At 41.3% G+C, this 21,130-nt stretch overlaps 1 protein-coding gene across 1 annotated transcript in view; it reads left to right on the top strand.

Moving 5' to 3' along the window:
* The first annotated feature begins 3,843 nt into the window (after positions 1 to 3,843).
* LOC140507438 (cell adhesion molecule CEACAM8-like) overlaps positions 3,844 to 21,130 on the top strand; it is a 54,852-nt gene continuing 37,565 nt past the window's right edge. Inside the window, 1 exon segment of the mRNA XM_072615527.1 lies at positions 3,844 to 4,095. Coding sequence (XP_072471628.1) covers positions 3,885 to 4,095 — 211 coding nt within the window. The 5' untranslated portion in view covers positions 3,844 to 3,884.

Raw genomic sequence — 21,130 nt, forward strand, 5'->3', positions numbered from 1 at the left:
CTTGTATCTTAGCTTTCTTGTTTCCTCCCTGTGGGACCCTGGGTAGGTCATACCGTCTTTGTCCCTCTTTCTTCCACTGTCAAATGAAGTTGTAGGGTCATATCCTCTATACTGTTGTTGTTGCTGAGTTGTTTCCAAATCTTTGAGACCCCCATGACCATAGCACACTAGCCCTTTCTGTCTTCCACTATCTCCCAAAGTCTTCCACCTCACTCTCCCTCAATGGATGGCATCATCCTCTGCCGTCCCCTTTCCCTTTTGCCTTTAATCTTTCCCACCATCATTTTTTTCCAGTAAGTCCTATCTTCTCAATATATGGCAAGATTATTTAAGCTTCAGTATTTGACCTTCCAGAGAATAGTCTGAATTCTTTAAGTATTGGCTGGTTTGATCTTCTTGCTGTCCAAAGGACACTGAGAAGTCCTCTCCAGTACCACAGTTCCAAAACACTGCTTCTGCATTTCTCAGCTTTCCTTATAGTCTAACTCTCACAGCCATACATTGCTGCATGTATGTTTACATTCTCACAGCCATACATTGCTACATGTTGAAAGAATCAACAAAAGAAAACACAGCTTTAACCATGTGGACCTTTGTCGGCAAGGTGATGGCTTTGCCTTTGAGTATGCTGTCCAGATTTGTTGTAGTATTCCTTCCAAGGAGCAAATTCCTTTTGATTTAATGGCTGGAGTCACCACCTGCAATGATGTTTGAATCCAAAAATATCAAATCTGACAGAGCTTCCATTTCTTCTCTCTGTATTTGCCAAGAAGTGATGGAACCAAGTGCCGTGGTCTTAAGGTTTTTGTTTTGTTTTGTTTTGTTTTTATGTTTAGCTTCAAGACTGTTTTCACTCTCTCCTCTTTCACCATCATAAAAGGGCTTTTTGATTCTTCACTTTCTGAGTGGCATCATCTGCATATCTGGGATTGTTGAAATTTGGCCTGTCAACTTGAATTGTCCTTTTGATTTGTCCAGCCTGGCACTCTGCCTATCACACCCTGCACATAAGTTAAATGAGTAAGCTAACACCATACAACTCTGTTGTACTCCTTTTACCATCTTAAACCAATCAGATTACCCATGTCCAGTTCTAAGCGTTGCTTCTAGACCCACATACAGGTTCCTCAGGAGACAGATGGCCTGGTCCTCCCATGTCTTTGAGAACATGGCACATTTTGTTGTGATCTGCACTCAAAGGCTTTAGTGTAGTCAATGAGGCAGAAGGATGTGGTTTTCTAGAACTCCCTTGGTTTTTCAACAACTGAGGAGGTGTTGGCAATTTTGTGTCTAGTTCCTCTGCCCCTTTGAAAATCACCTTGCTCTTCTGTATTTCTCAGTTCATATATTGTGGAAACCAGAATCTTAAGCATATTTCCTGTGGTGTGAATAGTTTGGTGTCAGTACAGGGGAGGACACCTCTAGTCTGTTCCATCCCCTTTTCCTATACCCCAGCTGTGTAGAAAATTGTGAGAAACCCCTCTCAGAAGCCAATGAAAAAGAGAAGCCAAAGCAAAATGCCTGATTAAGGGCACTGGCATCCTGACCTAGCTTGAGAAGGGAGGGGAGCCCAGCAGTCCAGGTCCCAGAAAAAGCTCCAATCATTGATCCAATCATGTGTCCTTCCCTCCCCCACACTCTCTGTCCTCATTCTGGCATGCAGAACCCTCTTACTCTAGAAGGGAGAGTCAGGTAGCATTACAAGGACCTGTGACTAAGATTGACTGATCCCTTTTAGCCTTGAGAGACAAAAGAGTCTCCAAGGGCAGTGGGAGAGATCTGTGAAGGGAGGGAGGAAATAGGGAAGGATGATTTTGTCTGGTTTTCATTTTTGATGAATATCAGTGAAATCATGGGGCTACATCTTGACTTGTCTGCAAATTGAATTTAAGTGAGGCAGAGCTGTGCAAAGTCGTTAACATTCCTCTCTCTCTTCCTGAGTCCAATGGCAAGACAAAAGCAACAGTCCATGATGCAGTGGAATTCCTTCTGTCTTCAATGTCTGACCAAACTCTAAGCAGTCCGCAGTGCCTGTTTTCACCACCTTCATGGCTGCTGGAACATATTGTTCCCATCTGCTCTGTCTGCTGGGGAAAGTCTTCACATTTGAAAGAGACAGCCCCTTATCTCAACCATGGGTTTAAGACTTAAAGGTTACCCTCCACCTGGAATGACTGGGAGGCAGGGAACTACAGAAGGTGGCAGGGGAGGAAAATGCAGATGAGGGGAGGGGGGAAGAAGTCACAGATAAAGTCCTTGCCCTGAGGTGCCAATGTGATCCTTGCTGACTGAAGAGCTCCAGCCCTGAAGAGAAAGAAAGAGACCTCAGACTGCTAGAGAAGTAGACAGATACAGAGAAGAGCCAGACAGAGACAGCCCTGAGCCTCATCACAAGCAGGGACAACTCCAGGGTCTGCACTTCACCTCAGTGTAGGGATTACACAGTGAACAGGGGGAAGGCAAAGATTCCTGGCAAAGGGAAATTTGATCATAGCAGTGTACAGTACAGATTGATGGAGTAGCCCCTCAGGAGCTCCCGATCACAGGTTAACCACCAAATCTGCTGGGGCCAAGGGGAAGAGGGGATGCTTGGGCGATTCTCACCCCCAAATAGGCAGCTTACCAAGTATCGGGAGAAAAGAGATTAGTTACAGGGTCATGTGTCCCAGAGATAGTGTCTCTAGACCTGGTCAGGGAAGTCTTCCCTGAGCTGAGTCAGAGGAGAAAGTAGCAGCTCAAGGCCATCAGTCCACAGCCCTGAAACTCAGATCAACGTCCTACCACAGAACTGAGTGATATCTGAAGATACAAAGAGATTTTTGACAGTCAGAAGAAACCTGAGTTTGGGTCCCAGTCTTGATGTTTACTAGCTCTCTGGCCATGGACAGATCTCACAGTTGTTAGCTTGTGTTTATCTGGAATACCATTTTCCTCCTGGGGCTGTCTGGCCGCCCCTCTCTGTCAGTCATAAAATCACTTCCATTTGAATTACTTCAGGAAGATTCTGCAGATCACCTGGTAGGATAAGGTACTGGACAATGAAGTCCTTTCTTGAACTGAACTGCCAAGCATTCAGACTTTACTGAATAGAGCACACCTCTGATGTGTCCATGTTCTTCTAATGCCAAACTCATGCTTGGCTAAAAGCTTATTTTACTCAGAATTCATACAAAGCAAGTACCCACATGGTGGTCAGAAGAAGTCATATTAGGACACTCTGAGATTCTCTCTGAAGAACTTTGGAACTGGTTGCATGATGTGGGAGACACTGGCACAGGATCACTCAGCATGGTGTGCTCACATAAGAAAGAGTGCTGTGCTCTTTGAGCAAAGCAGAATTGAGACAGCACAAAGTAAACATAGGATGCGCAAATTTGGTGTATCCACTCCAAATATTCATATGGACTATCTGTGCCCAATTTGTGGTAGAACATTCCGAGCTCATATTGCTCTGATCAGCCACAGTCAGACTTAGTGAAATTTCACTTTATCGTGGTGATGTCATTTGGATCCTCTTCAAGAACGAAGCACAACAACCAACTAACCAACCAACCAACTCTGGGAGGGAAGGTCAGGTAGAAGTAGAAATCCACAGTAGGTAATACTGAGTGACATTTATTCCCCTTGGGGACAGAGCCACTTCTCCATGGATAGTAGGAGGGATCTGTGCAGGGGAGGGGCTCCCCGGGAAGACAGGAAACCACTGAAACTGGGTGGGGAAGAAAGAGAAGAAGAAAAGAGGCAAAGGAAAAAAAGTCAGAGGTCCAGTCCCCGCCCTGTGGGACTCATGTGATCCTGGCAGATAGAGGAGCTCTAGACCTGGAGAGAGAACTCAGTCTTCGAGAGAAGGAGAAGGAGACAGAGCAGACAAAGGTCTAGGCTACATGCAGGGACTGCTTGAGTCTGCATCCCAGCAAGTTCACCTCCAACATCTGCACTTAGGCTCTGTAAAGAGAAGACACAGCTCAGGAAGGGAAGACAGACATTCCTGGCAAGGAGAAAGGTGGTCACACAGTGGACAGCAGAGACCAATGAAGAGTCCTTCAGAAGCTCCCCACAGTGAGGGCAGAACCTGGAAGGGGTTCCTGCTCACAGGTGAGACACCAGCTCTTCTGCAGCCCAGGACAGCTCAGGGAGCTTGGGGGATTCTAGCTGAGATAAAGACCAATCAATCAATATAAGGAGCAGGAGCAAGGAGACTGGTCCAAGGGGGTCTACCCCAGAGACAGTCTCTGTAGACTTGACCAGGGGTGTTTTTGCTGAGCCAGGAGCAGAAAGAAAATAACAGTTCAGGGTTACCAATCCAGGTTTCAATCCTGAAACAGGGCAAGGCATAGTTCTGGAGCTGAGCAGCCTCTGAAGAGGCTAAGGGAGGCTTTACAGCCAAAGGAAATCTGGGTGTGGATCCCAGCTTTGGTGTTTACTTGCTGTGACCATGGACAGCTCATTTACCTCTCTTAGCATGTGTTTACCTGAAACACCACCTTCCTCCCAAAGCTGTTTGGGACTTTCACTGCCAACCTTAAAAGGCACCTAGATTTTAATGAGAAAGGCCCTCCCTGGTTTTTGGTCTGAAAACTTGGCTTCAAATGCTGCCTCTGCTGTTTCCTATTTAATACTGGTCAAATTGATTGCACAAAGCTGGTCTCAGTTTCCTCCTCTGTGAATGGAGGGTGTTTGACTCAGTTGCTCTCTAAGGTTTGATCAAGGTCTAAGACCTGATTTCTGTCTTCAGCCACAATAATTTTTTCATTCATTTCTTCCTTCAGTGTCTTGCCTTCCAAACTGGCAGGTCATGTATGAATCAAGTTCATGGAGGGAGTGTAAAACGTGTTAAAGACTAAATTCTCAGAGACAGAGACTGATACAAAGATGTTTAGGCACATGAATCCCTCTAACTATAACCCACTGAGCCCCAAGCAGACCCTGGGGCAGACTCAGCATCCCCCTCCCTTTACCTGGGGACAGCTCAGTGACGTGGTCCTCCCAGGAGGGTAGGAGGATCCTGCTGACCTCTGCCTCCTTCCTCCCGCTTCAGCCTCCATCCTCAGCTGCTGGATCCAGCCAACATCTGCCCAACATGCTTCCTTCTGTGTTGTGGCAAAACTTCCATATGGGACAGTGGGCAGCAGCGTCATCTTGGACATCCAGAGGTCCTCAGAGCAGCCTCCCAGCTACACTTGGTTCAGAATCACAATAGAATCCTCCCACCAGATCGCTTTCTACCATGTTACTACTGGATATCAGAGAACAACAAACACCCTACAGAAGATCTTCCCCAATGGCTCCCTGCTCATCTCCAACCTTACCCTCAAGGACGCTGATGACCACATTGTACAGTTTGCTAATCCCATACACTTTCTGAAAGTAAGTGCACGAGCACATTTTGCCATGAATGGTAAGTGCTGCCCTTCCCATAGGCTCTGTCATCTCTCCAGTTCCCTCCCACAGTCTGGGTTTAGAGCCTTCTCCTAAGCCCCCTGCCCAAGGAGCAGTAGAATGTAGAACAAGACTCCTGGCAGCACCAGGAGTAGTCTAGGAGAGATTAGCCCGGAAGTACCTGGAGGCCCAAGTCAGGCAGGGGCAAGGTAGGCTGATTTGACCAGGATCAGGGATCATTTGTAATCCTAGTTTTGTCCCCAAGGCTTAAATTCCAGTGGGAGATAGGCTAAGCTCAGAGCCCCTTAGAGGGGCTAAGTAATTCTAGGAAGTCTGAGGGCTAGAGGGACAAAGAATGTGCTGGAGGAGGGGGGATCAGCTTGATACTGACTCATTTTCTCTTATCTTGTCCAAGCCCCAAGCCTAGATAGAGTCTTTTAGACAGACTGTGAACCTCCTTAGGAGATAAAGGTGGTTGGGAGAGGACAGTCAGAATTTGAGAGATAACTTCCTTCTTGCTCCCAGCTTTCTCAGTCCATACCATGAAGCTTGGAGGGTATACTGAGGCCTCAGGAGGAGGCACCAGGCCCCTCCAGTTGTGCCTGAGGCAGGCAACACGGTCCTGAAGTTCACCTGTCCCAAGACATTTCAATGTCTCTGAGGCAGAAGGGAACATTGCTGAGGATAGGGACAGTCACTGACACTCCCTTTCCAGCTGGGCCCAACACAACTCCAGTCTTGACTACCCACTTAAGGACCTTTCTGGGGAAGCAGGTCAGTGAACAACAGGACATTGTTCCTGTTGGGACAGCTAGGACCCAAGCAGGGATGTCCCAGAGGGACAATATCACACAGCATAAGGGAGAGCTCACAAGTAGAGCTGTCCACAAAGGAAACAGAGTCCTGAACACTGATAAGGTCATGGATGAGCAGAGGCTAGATAACCATTGATCAGGCATGCTGAGGGATCTTGGACCAGGTGTCCCCCGCCCTCTCAGGTTCTCTTCTGTTCAGACAGGGCAGACTGTTGGCCTACCCTAGGTCTCATCCCAGACAAGGTTACTGAGCCCTTTGGGGATGCTGCAATGTCTCTCCTGGGGCAAAGAGAATCTGCTGACCTCTTTGTGTCCCCAGCTGGGCTAACAAGGAAGAGAAGCTGTACTAGGGGAAGAGGAAGAGAACAAGCATTTATTGAGTGCGTACTGTGTGCAGGCACCATGTTAACAGGCACCATGCAAAGTTCTTTACAAATGTCATCTCATTTGATCAGTCGTAGTGCATAAGACTCAAACCTGCAAGGATCTTGTGGGAGCCCAAGCCTCCCCAAGCAGTGGATGACCTAGGTCTCCCCATGAAGGGCTCTGTCTATGCTCTTCTCCAGGGGAGGTTTATGGAAGGGAGCAAGGCCAACCCGCCCAAACGGAGCCCACCCCTGGCAGGGGCTCTGATTTGGAAAGGAGGCTGGGTTTGCAAATAAGGCTTCATGGGGCCCCCAGGGCATCCCCCTAAGAGACATAAGGAAGGGGGTACTCAAAGAAAAGTGGCTCTGAGCTCAGGGCTGTCCCTCTGCCAATTGCTCCCATATCAATAGGGAGATAGCTTCCTGCACAGACAGAATGTGGGATGTGCTGAAGAGAGCCAGGCTTCAGAGCCAGGACCCAGTATTCCAACCCCATGTCTGTTGTTATCCAATGGACCATGTAAGAGTCACTCGACTCTGAGGAGCTTCCGTTTCTGTCATTGGGAAAATAAGTGGGTGCACTACATGATGGAGAAAGCCCTTCCAGACGGAGATCCAGAGTCCTCTGACCTCTGCCAGCTTTGATCCCTCAGGTGTCTGGTCTGGGAAAGGGCCAGAAGGACCATCAGGAAAAGAGGGAGAGAGCTCAGGTGGGGGAACAGGAGAAGTCACTCTCTGTCTGAACAATCTCACCATCTCTTTGAACCTCCATTTTCTCCTTTGTAACATAATGTGTGAGAATCCTGGAGTGTATCATATACTTGGAGATGAAAGGGACCTAGAAGCCTCACTCCTATTGCCTCATTTTACACCTGGGGAAACTGAGGCACAGAGGAAGTAACTGTCAGCATATGGAGAGGAAAAAAGGCCCAGAATCATAATGTGTGCATTAACTACTTCCTGGAACCACAGTTAGGTAGGAGCACAGTAACTTAAGGGAGTAACTGGGGAGCAGAATGATGTTAATCAACATAGTTTCCCTTTCTTTTGTCAAAGAGCCCTGGAGCAGTCAGTCTGGTGGAGTCCAGGGACCCCTTCTAGAAGGATGCTTTTATTTTTTTCATTTTAGACAAATATTAAAACTTAAATGCATAATGTGAAAAGAAACATATTATAACTGTACATATCAAAGCTTAAATACGTAAGAAAAGAAAAACATTTCATGTGCACAGCAGAACACAAGAGAGGATTCAAAATATATAGAAATAAATTTCCATTTCAAGAAAGCCTATATAATAAATACCACACATGGCTTTGAGATCTGTCCATCTGTCTTTGCTTCCTTTCAGGATTTCTTTTTGGTTGTACTTTTTATTTTGTTCTTTTCCCCCCCTCCCCCACACTGCAATTAAGCATACATATATATATACATATATGTATACACACATATACACAGATACATACATATATACATGCTCACATATTTTTCCCTAACAGATTCAAATCTTAATATTCATTTTTATATTTATATAGATCTCATTTATTATCCCTCCTGACTCCTCTACTTTACTTCTGTTAGCTACCTTGCCCTCCTATTACTTAAACTATCCCCCTTCCAATGATCGTTCTTTTATTCTACCATTCCGATAAATCCAAATGTCCTTCTATACCCCCTTTTACCTATTTCCTCACTCTCCTTTCCAAAGATCCCTCTCTTACCTTCTTCCCCTTCCCTATCCTCTTAGTGTTTCATTTCCTTCTAAATTTAGAAGATGTTCATACTCTTCTCTGTTAAACCCATTCCCCATGAAAGTAGGTTTCCAAAACTAACAACTTTCCTACCCCCTCTAATTCCTCTGTGTCAGTGCTTCTTCTCTTACCTGATTTGTATAAGATAATTTCTCCTTTTAAGATATCTCTTGACTGTTTCAGTTTTTGAAGTTATGTCATGATCAGGTCTACCCCATCATTTCTTTTGACCTATGCAATTACTGCATGTCTTGAGATAATCATATGGTTTCTGTTAGTTTTATTGTTGATATGATTAATAATCCTGATAGTTTTTCTAATATTGAACCAGCCCTGCATTCCTGGTATAAATCCTACCTGATCATAATGCATTATTCTCATGATAAGTTGTTATGTTATTTTTTGCTAACATCTAATTTAAAATTTTTGCATCTATATTCATTAGAGAAATTAGTCTATAAATTTGTTTCTCTGCTTTGGCTCTTCTTGGTTTAGGTATCAGAACCATATTTGTATCATAAAAAGAATTTGGTAGGAGTCCTTCCTCACCAGTTTTCCCAAATAGTCTATATAGTATTGGAATTAACTGTTCTTTAAATGTCTGATAGAATTCACTTGTAAATCCATCTGGCCCTGGAGAACTTTTCCTGGGGGGTTCATTGATGGCTTGTTCAATTTCTTTTTCTGAGATTGGATTATTTGAGTATTCAACTTCCTCTTCTGTTAATCTGGACATTTTATATTTTTTAAATATTCATCCATCACACTTAGATTGTCAAATTTATGGGCATATAGTTGGGCAAAGTAATTTCTAATTATTGTTTTTAATTTCCTTCTCATTGGAGGTGAGTTCAACTTTTTCATTTTTGATATTGGTAATTTGATTTTCTTCTTTCTTTTTTTAATCAAATTGACCAACAGTTTATCCATTTTATTGTTTTTTTTTCATAAAACCAACTCACTTCTATTTGTTAGTTCAATAGTCTTCTTAATTTCAATTTTATTACTGTCTCCTTGGGTTTTAAGTATTTCTAATTTGATATTTACTTGGGGATTTTCAATTTGTTATTTTTCTAGCTTTTTCAGCTGCATGCCCAGGTCATTGATCTCCTCTTTCTCTATTTCATTCATGTAGTTGTTCAATGATATAAACCTTCCCCTAAGAACTGCTTTTGCAGTATGCCATAAGTTTTGGCAGGTTGTCTCATTATTGGCATTCTCTTGAATGAAGTTGTTAACTGTTTCTATGATTTATTGTTTAACACACTCATTCCCTGTGATTAGGTTCTTTACTTTTCAATTAGTTTTTGGTCTATCTTTCCATGGTATTTTATTATACATAATTTTCACTGCATTATGATCTCAGAAGGATGCATTGACTATATCTGCCTTTCTGCACTGAGTTGTGAGGTTTTTATGCCCCAGTTGATTTTTGTGTATGTGCCATGTACCACTGAGAAAAAGCTATATTCATTTCTACTCCTGTTCAGTTTTCTCCAGAGATCTATCATATCTACTTTATCCAGAGCTCCATTCACATCTATCGCTTCTTTCTTGTTTATTTTGAGGTTAGATTTATCAAATTAAGACACGGAGAGTTTGAGGCACCCCACAGGTATTATTTTGCTGTCTGTTTTTTCTTGTAATTTCCTTAACTTCTCCTCTAAGAATTTGGATGCTATACCACTTGGAGTATATATGTTTAGTAATGATCTTGCTTCCTCATCTATGGTGCCTTTTAGCAAGACATAGATTCCTTCCCTATTTTTTTGATTTTATCTATTTCTGCATTGGCTTTGCCTAAGATTAGGATTGCTACCGTTGCTTTTTTTTACATCAGCTGAAGCACAATATATTCTGATCCAATATTTTACCTTTACACTGTGTGTATCACTCCATTTCAAATGTGTTTCTTGTAAACAGCATGTTGTTAGATTATGGTTTTTAATCCATTCTCCCATCTGCCTCCATTTTACTGGAGAGTTCACTCCATTCACATTCACAGTTATGATTCCTAGCTGCGTCTTTCCCTCCATCCTATTTTCCCCAGTTTATGTCTTTAGTTCTCCCTTCTCCTGTCCCCTCCACAATAGAGTTTTAATTTCTGACCACCACCAACCTCCATCTTCGCTCCCTTCTGTCAGCCCCCCCCATTTGTTTCCCCCTTTCCCTTACAATTTCTTCCATCCCTTTTAGCCTCCCTTCCCTTTTCCTTCCCCTTTCTCCTGCTACTGCCTATAGGGCTACTTAGATTTGTGTACTTTACCGAATTTGTTGTTCCCTCCTTGAACCCAATCATATATGAGTAAATCTAAAACAGTGCTCATCTTCCTCCCCTCTTTCCCTCTGCTGTCATGTGTTTTATGCGTCTTCCTGTGATGTAATTTATCTTTTTATGGCTCCTCCTTTTCACATCTCCCATTATAATCCCTTCACACACTTTAATCATATTTTTATCATCATGTCACTTAGTTTATACCCACTCCCTCTGTCTATATATATATATATATATATATATATATATATATATATATATATATATATATATATATATATATATATATATATATATATATATATATCCCTTTTAAATATCATAATAAATAAACATTTCTCAAGATTAATAAGTATTATCTTCCTTTCTAGGGATGTAAACAGTTTGCCTGTATTGAATAACAGGTTGTTTTTTATCCCTGTTTATGTTTTTAGGCCTCTCTTTAAACTTGTATTTGAAGGTCAAATTTTCTGTTGAGCTCTGGTATTTTCAGCAGGAAGATCTGGAAATCCATTATTTCACTGAATATCCGTCTCCTGGCCTGAAATATTATGCTCAGTTTTGGGGGGTAATTGACCCTTGGTTGTAGTCTATGGTCCTTTGCCTTATATAATGTCACATTGAGTCTTACTCATCTGCGCCATATGAATGACAAGTCAGTGGCACCATGAACTCTGAATTCTTTGATGACATCTACATCATTAAAAAATGTATCTTGAAAAGATTCAGGAAAGTATACATGTTTGGTAAAGAACAATGTGACCCACTCATCAGACTCTAAGGACATCAGAATCAAGGGGGTTAGTAAGTGACCTTTCTCTTCCATAAGAGTATAAGTTTTTTGGGTTGGCCAAAGGTGAAATGTCAGGAAGAAGTGCTTGGGTCCATTAAGGTGGCTAGTTTTTCATGGTGAATTCAGAGATGGCATGAAAAGAAAGAACTTCATTCTACGGAATGTGGTCAGACTGCAATAAATGTCAGTCCATTTACTGATATTTTCTCCATGGTAAAAATGGAGATTTGCTTCCCTGTCTCCCATAATATTCTTAGAAATCATCATACAGGCTAACCCAGGATGATGGAGTAAGACCACGGACCTTCTAGAGTGCTACCCACAAATCCAGTCAAATACCTGTTGAAAATGGCTCTAAACAAATCCTGGAGCTGCAGAACCCACAGAATAATGAAATGAAGCGAATCTCCAATCCAAGACAACTTGGAAAGTTGCCAGGAAGTATCTATCATGCCAGACTGGGAGCAGAGCACAATCCAGTGTGTGCCACACCAGCAGAGAAGGGATCAAGCAGGCCCTAGGGACCTGAATCTCAGGCATCTGTGGCAGTTTCTACACTTCATCAAAACGCTGAGGACAAATTGGAAGGTCATTGGAAAAAACCTGTAGGACTTGTGTCAGAGGGTAGAATGGTCCAGTCCCAACAGCAGAGCAGCAAAGGGGAAAAGGGGCAGAGGAACCTGGGGCAGCCATAGCAGGATCAGGGGCAGCAGCAGCTACAGCCACTGTTTCTGGAGCTCTAGGCTCACAGATTGTGGAGGGATCAAGTGGGTGCCACTACACCCCCCACCCACACTGGAAACAGAGAAAAACTGTGATAAAGCACTCAAAAATCAAGTAAATGACTGAGAAAGGAGGAAAATCCAGAAAAAGAATCAGACTATGGAATCTTATTTCGGTGACAAGGAAGACCAAAACATACAAACAGAAGACAACAAAGTCAAAGCTCCTACATCCAAAGCCTCCAAGAAAAATGTGAATTGGTCTCAGGCCATAGAAGAGCTCAAAAAGGATTTTGAAAATCAAGTAAGAGAAGTAGAGAAAAAATTGGGAAGAGAAATGACAGTGATGCAAGAAAATTGTGAAAAACGAGTCACCTGCTTGCTTAAGGAGAGCCCAAAAATGCTGAAAATAACACTTTAAAAAACAGACTAACAAAAATGGCAAAAGAGATCCAGAAAGCCAAAGAGCAGAAGAATGCCCTGAAAAGCAGAGTTGGCCAGATGGAAAAGGTGGTCCAAAAGCTCACTGAAAAAATAATTCCTTAAAGATTAGAATGGAGCAGACAGAAGCTAATGACTTTATGAAAATCAAGAAATTATAAAACAAAGTGAAGAAATGCAAAAATAGCATACAATGTGAAATATCTCATTGGAATAACAACTGACCTAGAAAATAGAACCAGGAGAGACAATTTAAAAATTATTGAACTACCTGAAAGCCATGATAAAAGAAAGAGCCTAAACATCATCTTTCAAGAAATTATCAAGGAAAACTGCCCTGATGTACTAGAATTGCAGGGAGAAACAAATATTAAAATACTCTACTGAGCAACTGAATGAGAGAGGACAGCAGGACCCCTGATAACAGCAGCAGCTGCTCCTGAGACTATCAGCCTTCAGATTAAACGTCTGTAAGTCACCCACTTGAAATTCCAGAAGCCAGAATGGTGGAGTGATCTGTAAATGCTCTCCCCCTCCCCTTTTTGACCTTGAAAAATCCAGAGAATATTTCCCCAGGAAAAATCCCAGATTTAGTGGGATTACCTGAAGGGGCAATAAGACTTTTAGCCAGTGAGGCTGGGAAAATCACAAATGGGAGAATCCCTCTTTCTGTGACCAGTGCAGGAACAGAGCTGTCACAGACAGCCCCATCTCAGCAAATCAGGAGGAGATACTGAGCCCCAAAGGGTGGGAGAGCCAGTAAGCACCAACACAAGGACACCAGTCATGCCTTAACACAGTCAGGGGAATCAGGAAGACACTAGTGTAGAAGGGGGTTCACCAACTACTGACCCTACCTGTGCTCTAGTTCAGGAGAGGAGACCTTCTATGACCAGATCAACCCTCCCCCACACCTCCTGCAACAAGCTCCAGGGTAACTCTTGGGAAACTCAGAAACACTTCACCTGGCCTCTGCTTTGGCACTCAAGTCATCCCAGCACCAGATAAGCTGCAGCATTCTAGCTTCTAGCTGAAAGAACCAGAGACTACAATACACAAAGACTCAAGTTCCAATCACAAGAAAGATGGGAAAGAGTTCTCTGTGCCCCAGAAGCAGAAATCGACATTTAAAGCAAAGAAAAAGGTAATATCATGAGCAGGAAGCAAACTAGAAAAGAAAAGACCATAAAATCTTACTATGGGGACAAGGACCAAAACATGAAACTGAAGAGGTCAGCATTGAGACTGTACTTCGAACTGAAACTTCGGAAGAAAATATGAACTGGTCTCAGTCCCAATGAGTGTTCTTGGAAGATCTCAAGAAAGATTTTAAATGCGAAATTAGAGAGGTAGAAGAAAAATTAGCCAATGATTTCAAAAATATGAAAAATGCATTCACTGAAGAGAAAAGTTCCTTACAAAGGAAAATTGGACAAACGTAAAAGGAATTAAAAAATTGAGCTGGAGAAAGTAATTCCTTAAAAGGAATAACTGTGCAAATGGAAAAGAGGTTGCAAATGTAAACTGAAGAAAACAATCTATTATAAAATACCATTGGACAAGTAGAATCTAGTGTCTCTGTGAGACATCAAGAATCATTCAAACAGTATCTAAAGAATGAAAAATAGAAGAAAGTGTAAAATATCTCATTGAAAAACCAACTGACCTGGAAAATAGATCCAGGAAAGTAAATCTAAGAATTATTGGTGTGCCTGAAAGCCATGATGAGAAAAAGAGCCTGGACAATATCTTCCACGAAATCATCAAGAAAAACTGCCCTGAGGTCCTAGATTCAGAGGGCAAAATAGTCATTGAAAGAATCCACCAAACACCTCCTGAAAGAGATCCCAAAATGAAAACACCAAGTAATATTGTTGTCAAGTTCCAGAACTATCGAGTTAAGGAGGAAATACTTCAAGCAGGCAGCAGGAAACAATTCAAATACAACAAATTACATTCAGGATCACACAAGACCTTGCAGCTTCTACATTAAAAGACAAGAAGGATTGGAATATGATATTCCATAGGGCAAAGAAGCTTGGATTACTATCAAGGATCAATTGTACAGCAAAATGGAGCACAATATTTCAGGCAAGGAGATGGAGATTCAATGAAATAAGAGATTTCCAGACCTTCCTAATGAAAGGGCCAGAGTTCAATTTAAATTTGATCTTCAAATTCAAGACACAAGAAAGGCATGAGAAGGTAAACAATGGGAAAAAAAAAAACTTGTTATTGTATATGGGCAAACCGTTTACATCCAGATAAGGGAAGATGATTCTTGTTAATCTTGAGAACTGTATATTTATTGTGATACGTAAATGAGATATACATAGATAGAGGGAGTGGGTATAAATTAAGTGATGTGATGATAAAAAATGTCATTTAAGGATGCAAAGGGATTATAATGGACATGTGAAAAGGAGAAGGCAGAAAAAGGTAAATGACATCACAGGAAGAGGCACAAACATATTACAGTAGAGGAAAAGAGGGGAGAGAGATGAGAACTATTTGAGATTTACTCTCGTCTGATTTGATTCAAGGAGGGAACAAAAAACTCAGTGAAGTACAGAAATCTAACTAGCTCTATAGGCAGGGGAAGGGGGGAGGGAGAAAGAAAAGGGAGGGAAGCTAAAAGGGAGGGAAGAAGTAAGAGAAAATGGGAATAAAAGAGAAGGGAGTTGATAGAAGGGAAGAAATACTGAGGAAGGTGGTGGTCAAAAAATAAAATTGTTGTGGAGGAGAAGGGAAAAGGGAGAGCTAAAAGCATAAAAGGGGGGAAATAGGATGTAGGGAAAGGCACAGCTAGTAATCATAACTGTGAATGTGAATGGTATGAACTCTCTCATAAAAAGGAGGTGGATAGCAGTATGGATCAAAAACCATAATCCAACAATATGTTGTGTACAAGAAACAGATTTGAAATAGGGGGATACACCAGAGTAAAGGGAAAATGTTGGAGCAGAATATATTATGTTTCAGCTGATGTATAAGAAGCAGTGGTAGCAATCCTAATCTCAGACAAAGCAAAAGCAGAAACAGATCTAACCAAAAGGAGTAAGAAAGGAAGCTATATCCTGCTAAAAGGTACAGTACATAGTGAAGCAATATCATTACTAAACATACATACCCCAAATGGTATAGCATCCAAATTCTTAGAGGAGAAATTAAGGGAGTGAGGCAATTGGGTTTAAGTGACTTGCCCAAGGTCACAGTTAGTGAGTGTCAAGTGTCTAAGGTGAGAATTGAACTCAGGTCCCTCTGACTCCTGCACTGGTGTTCTATCCACTGCACCACCTAGCTGCCTCGTTATATGCAATAGAGATAAGCTAGATGCATTTCCAATAAGATCAGTGATAAAACAAGGATGTCCATTTTCACTACTGCTATTCAATGTTAGCTTTATTGTTAGTTAATGTTAGCCTTAGCAATAAGGGAAGAAAATAAAATTGAAGGAATTAGAACATGCAAAGAAGAAATTAAATTATTAGTCTTTGCAAATGATATACTTAGAGAATCCTAGAGAATCAAGTAAGAAATTTCTTGAAATAATAATCAATTTTGGCAAAGTTTCAGGTTATAAAATAAACCCAGATAAATCACCTGCATTTCTGTATATTACTAACAAAGTCCAACAGTGAGAGATAGAAAGAAAAATCCCATTCAGTGCTATGGTAGACACTATAAAATGTCTGGGAGTCTACCTGCCAAAACAAACCCAGGGACTGTATGAACACAATTACAAAACACTTTCTGCACAAATAAAGTCAGATTTAAATAAGTGGAAAAACATCAGTTGCTGGTGGGTAGGCTGAGCTGATATGATAAAAAAGACAACTCTACCCAAATTAATTTACTTTTTCAGTGCTATACCAATCAAACTACCACACAATTATTTTCTGAGGCTAGAAAAAATAATATCAGACTCCTTGTGGAAGAATAAAAGGTCCTGAATATCACAGGAACTAATGAAAAGAAATTCTAGGGAAGGTGACCTAGCTGTACAAAATCTCAAATTGTATTATAAAGCAACAATCACCAAATTCACTTGGTACTGGCTAAGAAATAGAGGGGTAAAGCAGTAGAATAGGTTAGGTACTCAAGACACAGTAGTCAATGAATATAGCAATACACTGTTTGATAAACCCAAGGACCCCAGATTCTGGGGTAAGAATTCACTGTTTGACAAAAGCTGCTGGGAAAACTGGATAATAATATGTTGGAAACTGGGCATAGACCAATGCCTGGCTCATTATGCAAGAATGAAGTCCAAATGGAAATATAATCTAGGTATAAAAACTAATGCTATAAACAAATTGGGGAAGCAAGAGATAGTATATCTGTCAGATTTTTGGAGAATGGGGAAATTTATGACCAAATGAAATATGGAGAACATTATGAAGTGCAAAATGGATATTTTGATTGCATTAAATTGAAAAAGTTTTGCACAAACAAACCCAATACAACTAAGATTAGGAGGGAAGCAGAAAACCGGGAAAGAATTTTTACAACTAGTGCTGGTGATAAAGGCCTCATATCTAAAATATATAGAGAACTGAGTCAAATGTACAAGAATACTAGTCATCCCTCAATTGATAAATGGTCAAAGGACATGAACAGGCAGTTTTCAGAGGAAGATATTAAAGCTATCTATAATCATATGAAAGAATGCTCTAAATTACTTTTGAGTAGATAGATGCAAAGCAAAACATCTCTGAGGTACCACATCACACCTCTCAGATTGGCTTACATGACAAAACATGAAAATGATAAATGTTGGAGAAGATATAGGAAAATTGGAATACTAATTCACTGTTCGTGGAGCTTTGAGCTGATCCAACCATTCTAGAGAGCAATTTGGAACTGTACCCAAAGGGCCACAAAAACGCACATACCCTTTGATCCAGGAATATTGTTTCTAGAGTTGTATCCCAAAGAGATCATAAAAATGGGAAAAGGTCCCATATTTACAAAAATATTTACAGCAGCTCTTTTTGTAGTGGCCAAGAACTGGAAATCAAGGGAATGTCCATCAATTGGGGAATGAATGAACAAGTTGCAGTATGTGAATGTAATGGAATACTATTGAACTGTAAGAAATGACTTCAGAAAAACCTGGAATGATGTTGAGTGAAATGAGCAGAACCAGGAGAACATTATACACAGTAACAGCCACACTGTGTGAGGATTGTTTCTGATAACTTTTCACAGCAATGCAAGGATGTAAAACATTTCCAAAGGTATTGGGGCAAAATGCCATCCACATCCATAGAAAAAACTGAAATCAGAATGCAGAATGAAGTAGACTATTTTCTCTTGTGTAATATTTTGTTTTGGTTTGATTTTTCTCACGGTCTCCCATTATTTTTAACTCTTCTATGCAACATAACTAACGTGAAAAAGTTTTTAATAGGAATGTATGTGTAGAACTCATATAAGATTGCGTGCTGTCTCAGGGAGGGAGGGTAAAATGAGGAGGAGAAAATTTAAGACTGATGGAAGTAATTGTTGAAAGCAGAAAACAAATTAATTAAATTTTTTAAAATATAAAAAGATAAAAATAAAATTTGCCCTTGAGTGGAATGTACTAGGAATAAGAGAAAGGGAGTAGAATGTAGCAAATCATCTCACATAAAAGAGGCAAGAAAGAGATTTTACAGTTGAGGGGAAGAGGGGGAAGATGAGAGGAAATAAGGGAGCTAAGGCTCTCATGGGATTTGGCTTAAGGAGTGAATAATACACACTCAACTGGATATGGAAATCTATTTTACCCTTCAGGAAGGGAAGGGAAGGGAGTAGGAGAGGGAAGATAATAGAAGAGACAGCAAATTGGGGAAATGGGTAATCAGAAGCAAACACTATTGCAGGAGGCCAGGTCAAGAGAGAGAATAGAATAAATGGACGGAAAGATAGGACAGAGGGAAATGTGGTTAGTCTTTCACAACATAACTATCATGCAAGTGTTTTGCATGGCTACACATGTATGACCTATGTTGAATTACTTGTTTTCTTAATAAGGGCAGGTGGGGAGGGAGGAAGGGAGAGAATATGGAATTCAAAGCTTTAATAAAGAAAGTTAAAAATAATGAATGTAAAAAATGTTTAAAAAGATGTTTAAAAAATGCAACTAGAAAATAAGATGTACAGACAATGGGGTATGGGAATCTATTTTGACCTACAAGAAAATAAAGGGGAAGGGGATTGAAGAAGGGGGGCAATAGATGGGAGAACAGACTGGAAGAAGAGGTAGATGGGGTACATGCTATTCTGGGGTGGGGATAGGGAGAGATGGGAAGAAAATTTTGAACTCACATTCTTGTGGAAGTGAATGTTGAGAACTGAAAAATAAATAAATTATATATTAAAAAATTATTTTAAAAGAATCCTTTCCTCACTCCCTTCAGTTCTACTCCCTTCCCTCTCTTCTTTATCTCTCTCATTTAACCTGTCTGTATCTTGTTGGTATACAGTTTTCTCCTTGTCTCATCCGTTGGACAGTATTCTCCTTGAGGGCAGGGATTATCTTCTGCTTTTCTCTGTTTGCCCAATGTTTCGCACAACACCTGACACATAATAGGAACTAAATTAATGCTTGTTGACTGAGCATTCTGTGGGGGAGATGGGGAGGAAGCAATTCTCCTGTGTCCTCTTCATCTCTTTGCAGAGTGAGAAGGGGGGGAAGGAGGAAGAGTCACTCCTTCATGGAATTCAGTCTCAGGATACACATGGGAAATCTTCTGTCTGGGTTTCTCTCGCTCCAGGTGAGGACACCATCCTGTATGAAAACACTGTCCAAAAGGTCAGCTCTGCCTGCATAGGTAGGGACAGAAGGTCTCCTTCATTCACATCCAGCACTTTGGAATGTCTGGCAGGGAGTGGGAAGGGGCCCCTTTTGGCTCATCTGGAGATGCTTCTCAGTCATGAGTCTTATGCTTTTAATGTGTCTGGGAGATTGCACTTTCACTAGAATACCCTGATGAGATGGAGAGTGTTTTAAGGAGGGTAAAAAGAAGGGTGGCCATTTCCTGAAGAGATTGAGATGGCTACAAGCCTGGAGAAGAGAAGACTTTTTGAGAGGATATGATGGCAAATGGAGACCTGATGGCTCTCTTTAGAGGCATGACATGTGGGGGAGTGATTAGATCGAACTTTCTTGGTCCCAAAGTCCACAAGAGAGAGCAAGGAATGGAATTTGTGGAGGTGAATTTAGGCTTGATGTCAGGAAATCTTGCCAGAAATGAGATGCCAAGTGTTTTTCCCTACCATCCTCATCTCTCCTCCCAAACAAGACACGACTCTAGCTCAAGACATCATCAATGCAGCCCTAGACTACTGCAACCACTTCCATATTGGTGTCCCAAGCACGAGGGTCTCCCCTCTCCTCCATACAGCTGGGCAAACATATACCTAGGCAGAGGTTTGACCAACTCCCTTCCTGAATCAAGAAGGCTCAGTGGCTCCCTACTGCCAGGAAAAGAATCTATAATCACTCCTAGTTTATTTGTTTGGTTTCACTTGCTGATCTCGTTGGTGTGGGAAACTTCCATTCTCAATGCTAAGAGGCATCACAGTCTTAGGTTTGCCAGCCATGGAAGCCATAAGGCATTTGCCCATGTTCTTAAGGCCAGTTTGTGTCAGAGACCAGACCTGAAATCATCTCCTTCTGACTTTCAGGTGAAGTTTACCTAGTGCCTCCTGTTCCTCTGATGGCTCTTAGGTCATGGTCTCCAGGTTTATTTTACTTTTTCGTCCTTCCTCAATTCAAAGGTTCAATTTAATTAGCTCCTCTACTGTTCCAAGGACACTACCTTTCATCTACCCTCTCTCAGTTTTATTTCTATGTTTCATTCTTGGACGGTGCTCTCTTCTCATCTCCTTCTCATGGAATCCTGACATTCTTGCCCAGTTCAGCTCAAGTGCCAATCCCAACAGGAGCCTGCTATGCTCCTTTTTATTGCTTGTACCCTCCCTCTGGACTTTCTTCTTTATTTATTGTCTGCTAATGGGTTCCTTCCAATAGAGTGAGATCATTGACTGCAAGGTTATCTTATCGCAGTCATATCTTTTATTCTCATCAATAAAGGAATAAAAAATTATTCATGCAGCAAATGATTCATTATTCAAATCATATCCGTGCTTTCTATGTAAAAAGCACTCTGCTAAGTGAAGAATTTACTACTATCTATAAAAGTGCTCATTGTTAACAATGAGATTATGTTTGCATTGAGGAAAATTCCAGATATGAATAAATTGTAACCAGATAGGGATATTTTAAGGATTTTAAGGGAGGTTTTTAATAGCAGTAGTTCCAGGAAGGAAAAGAATAATTCTCTCCAGTATTTGTGAAACAATGTTTTGCCCCCAATGGATGTTAAATAAGTGTTTATTGAATTGATGCAGGCAGAATGGGCTATCTGGGGCATGTAGGTGACCTCCTCCACACTGGGCGTCTCCAAGAAAGGCTGGATGACCACCTGTCACCTGAATTGTATAGGACATTGCTGTTATGGTCTGGCTTAGACTAGATCTTCTCTGACATCCCCTCTAACTCAGGGGATCCATGACTATGACATCTCTAAGACGCCTTCTGA

This window comes from Notamacropus eugenii, chromosome 5, assembly GCF_028372415.1.
Source record: "Notamacropus eugenii isolate mMacEug1 chromosome 5, mMacEug1.pri_v2, whole genome shotgun sequence".
Taxonomy (NCBI): Eukaryota; Metazoa; Chordata; class Mammalia; order Diprotodontia; family Macropodidae; genus Notamacropus; species Notamacropus eugenii.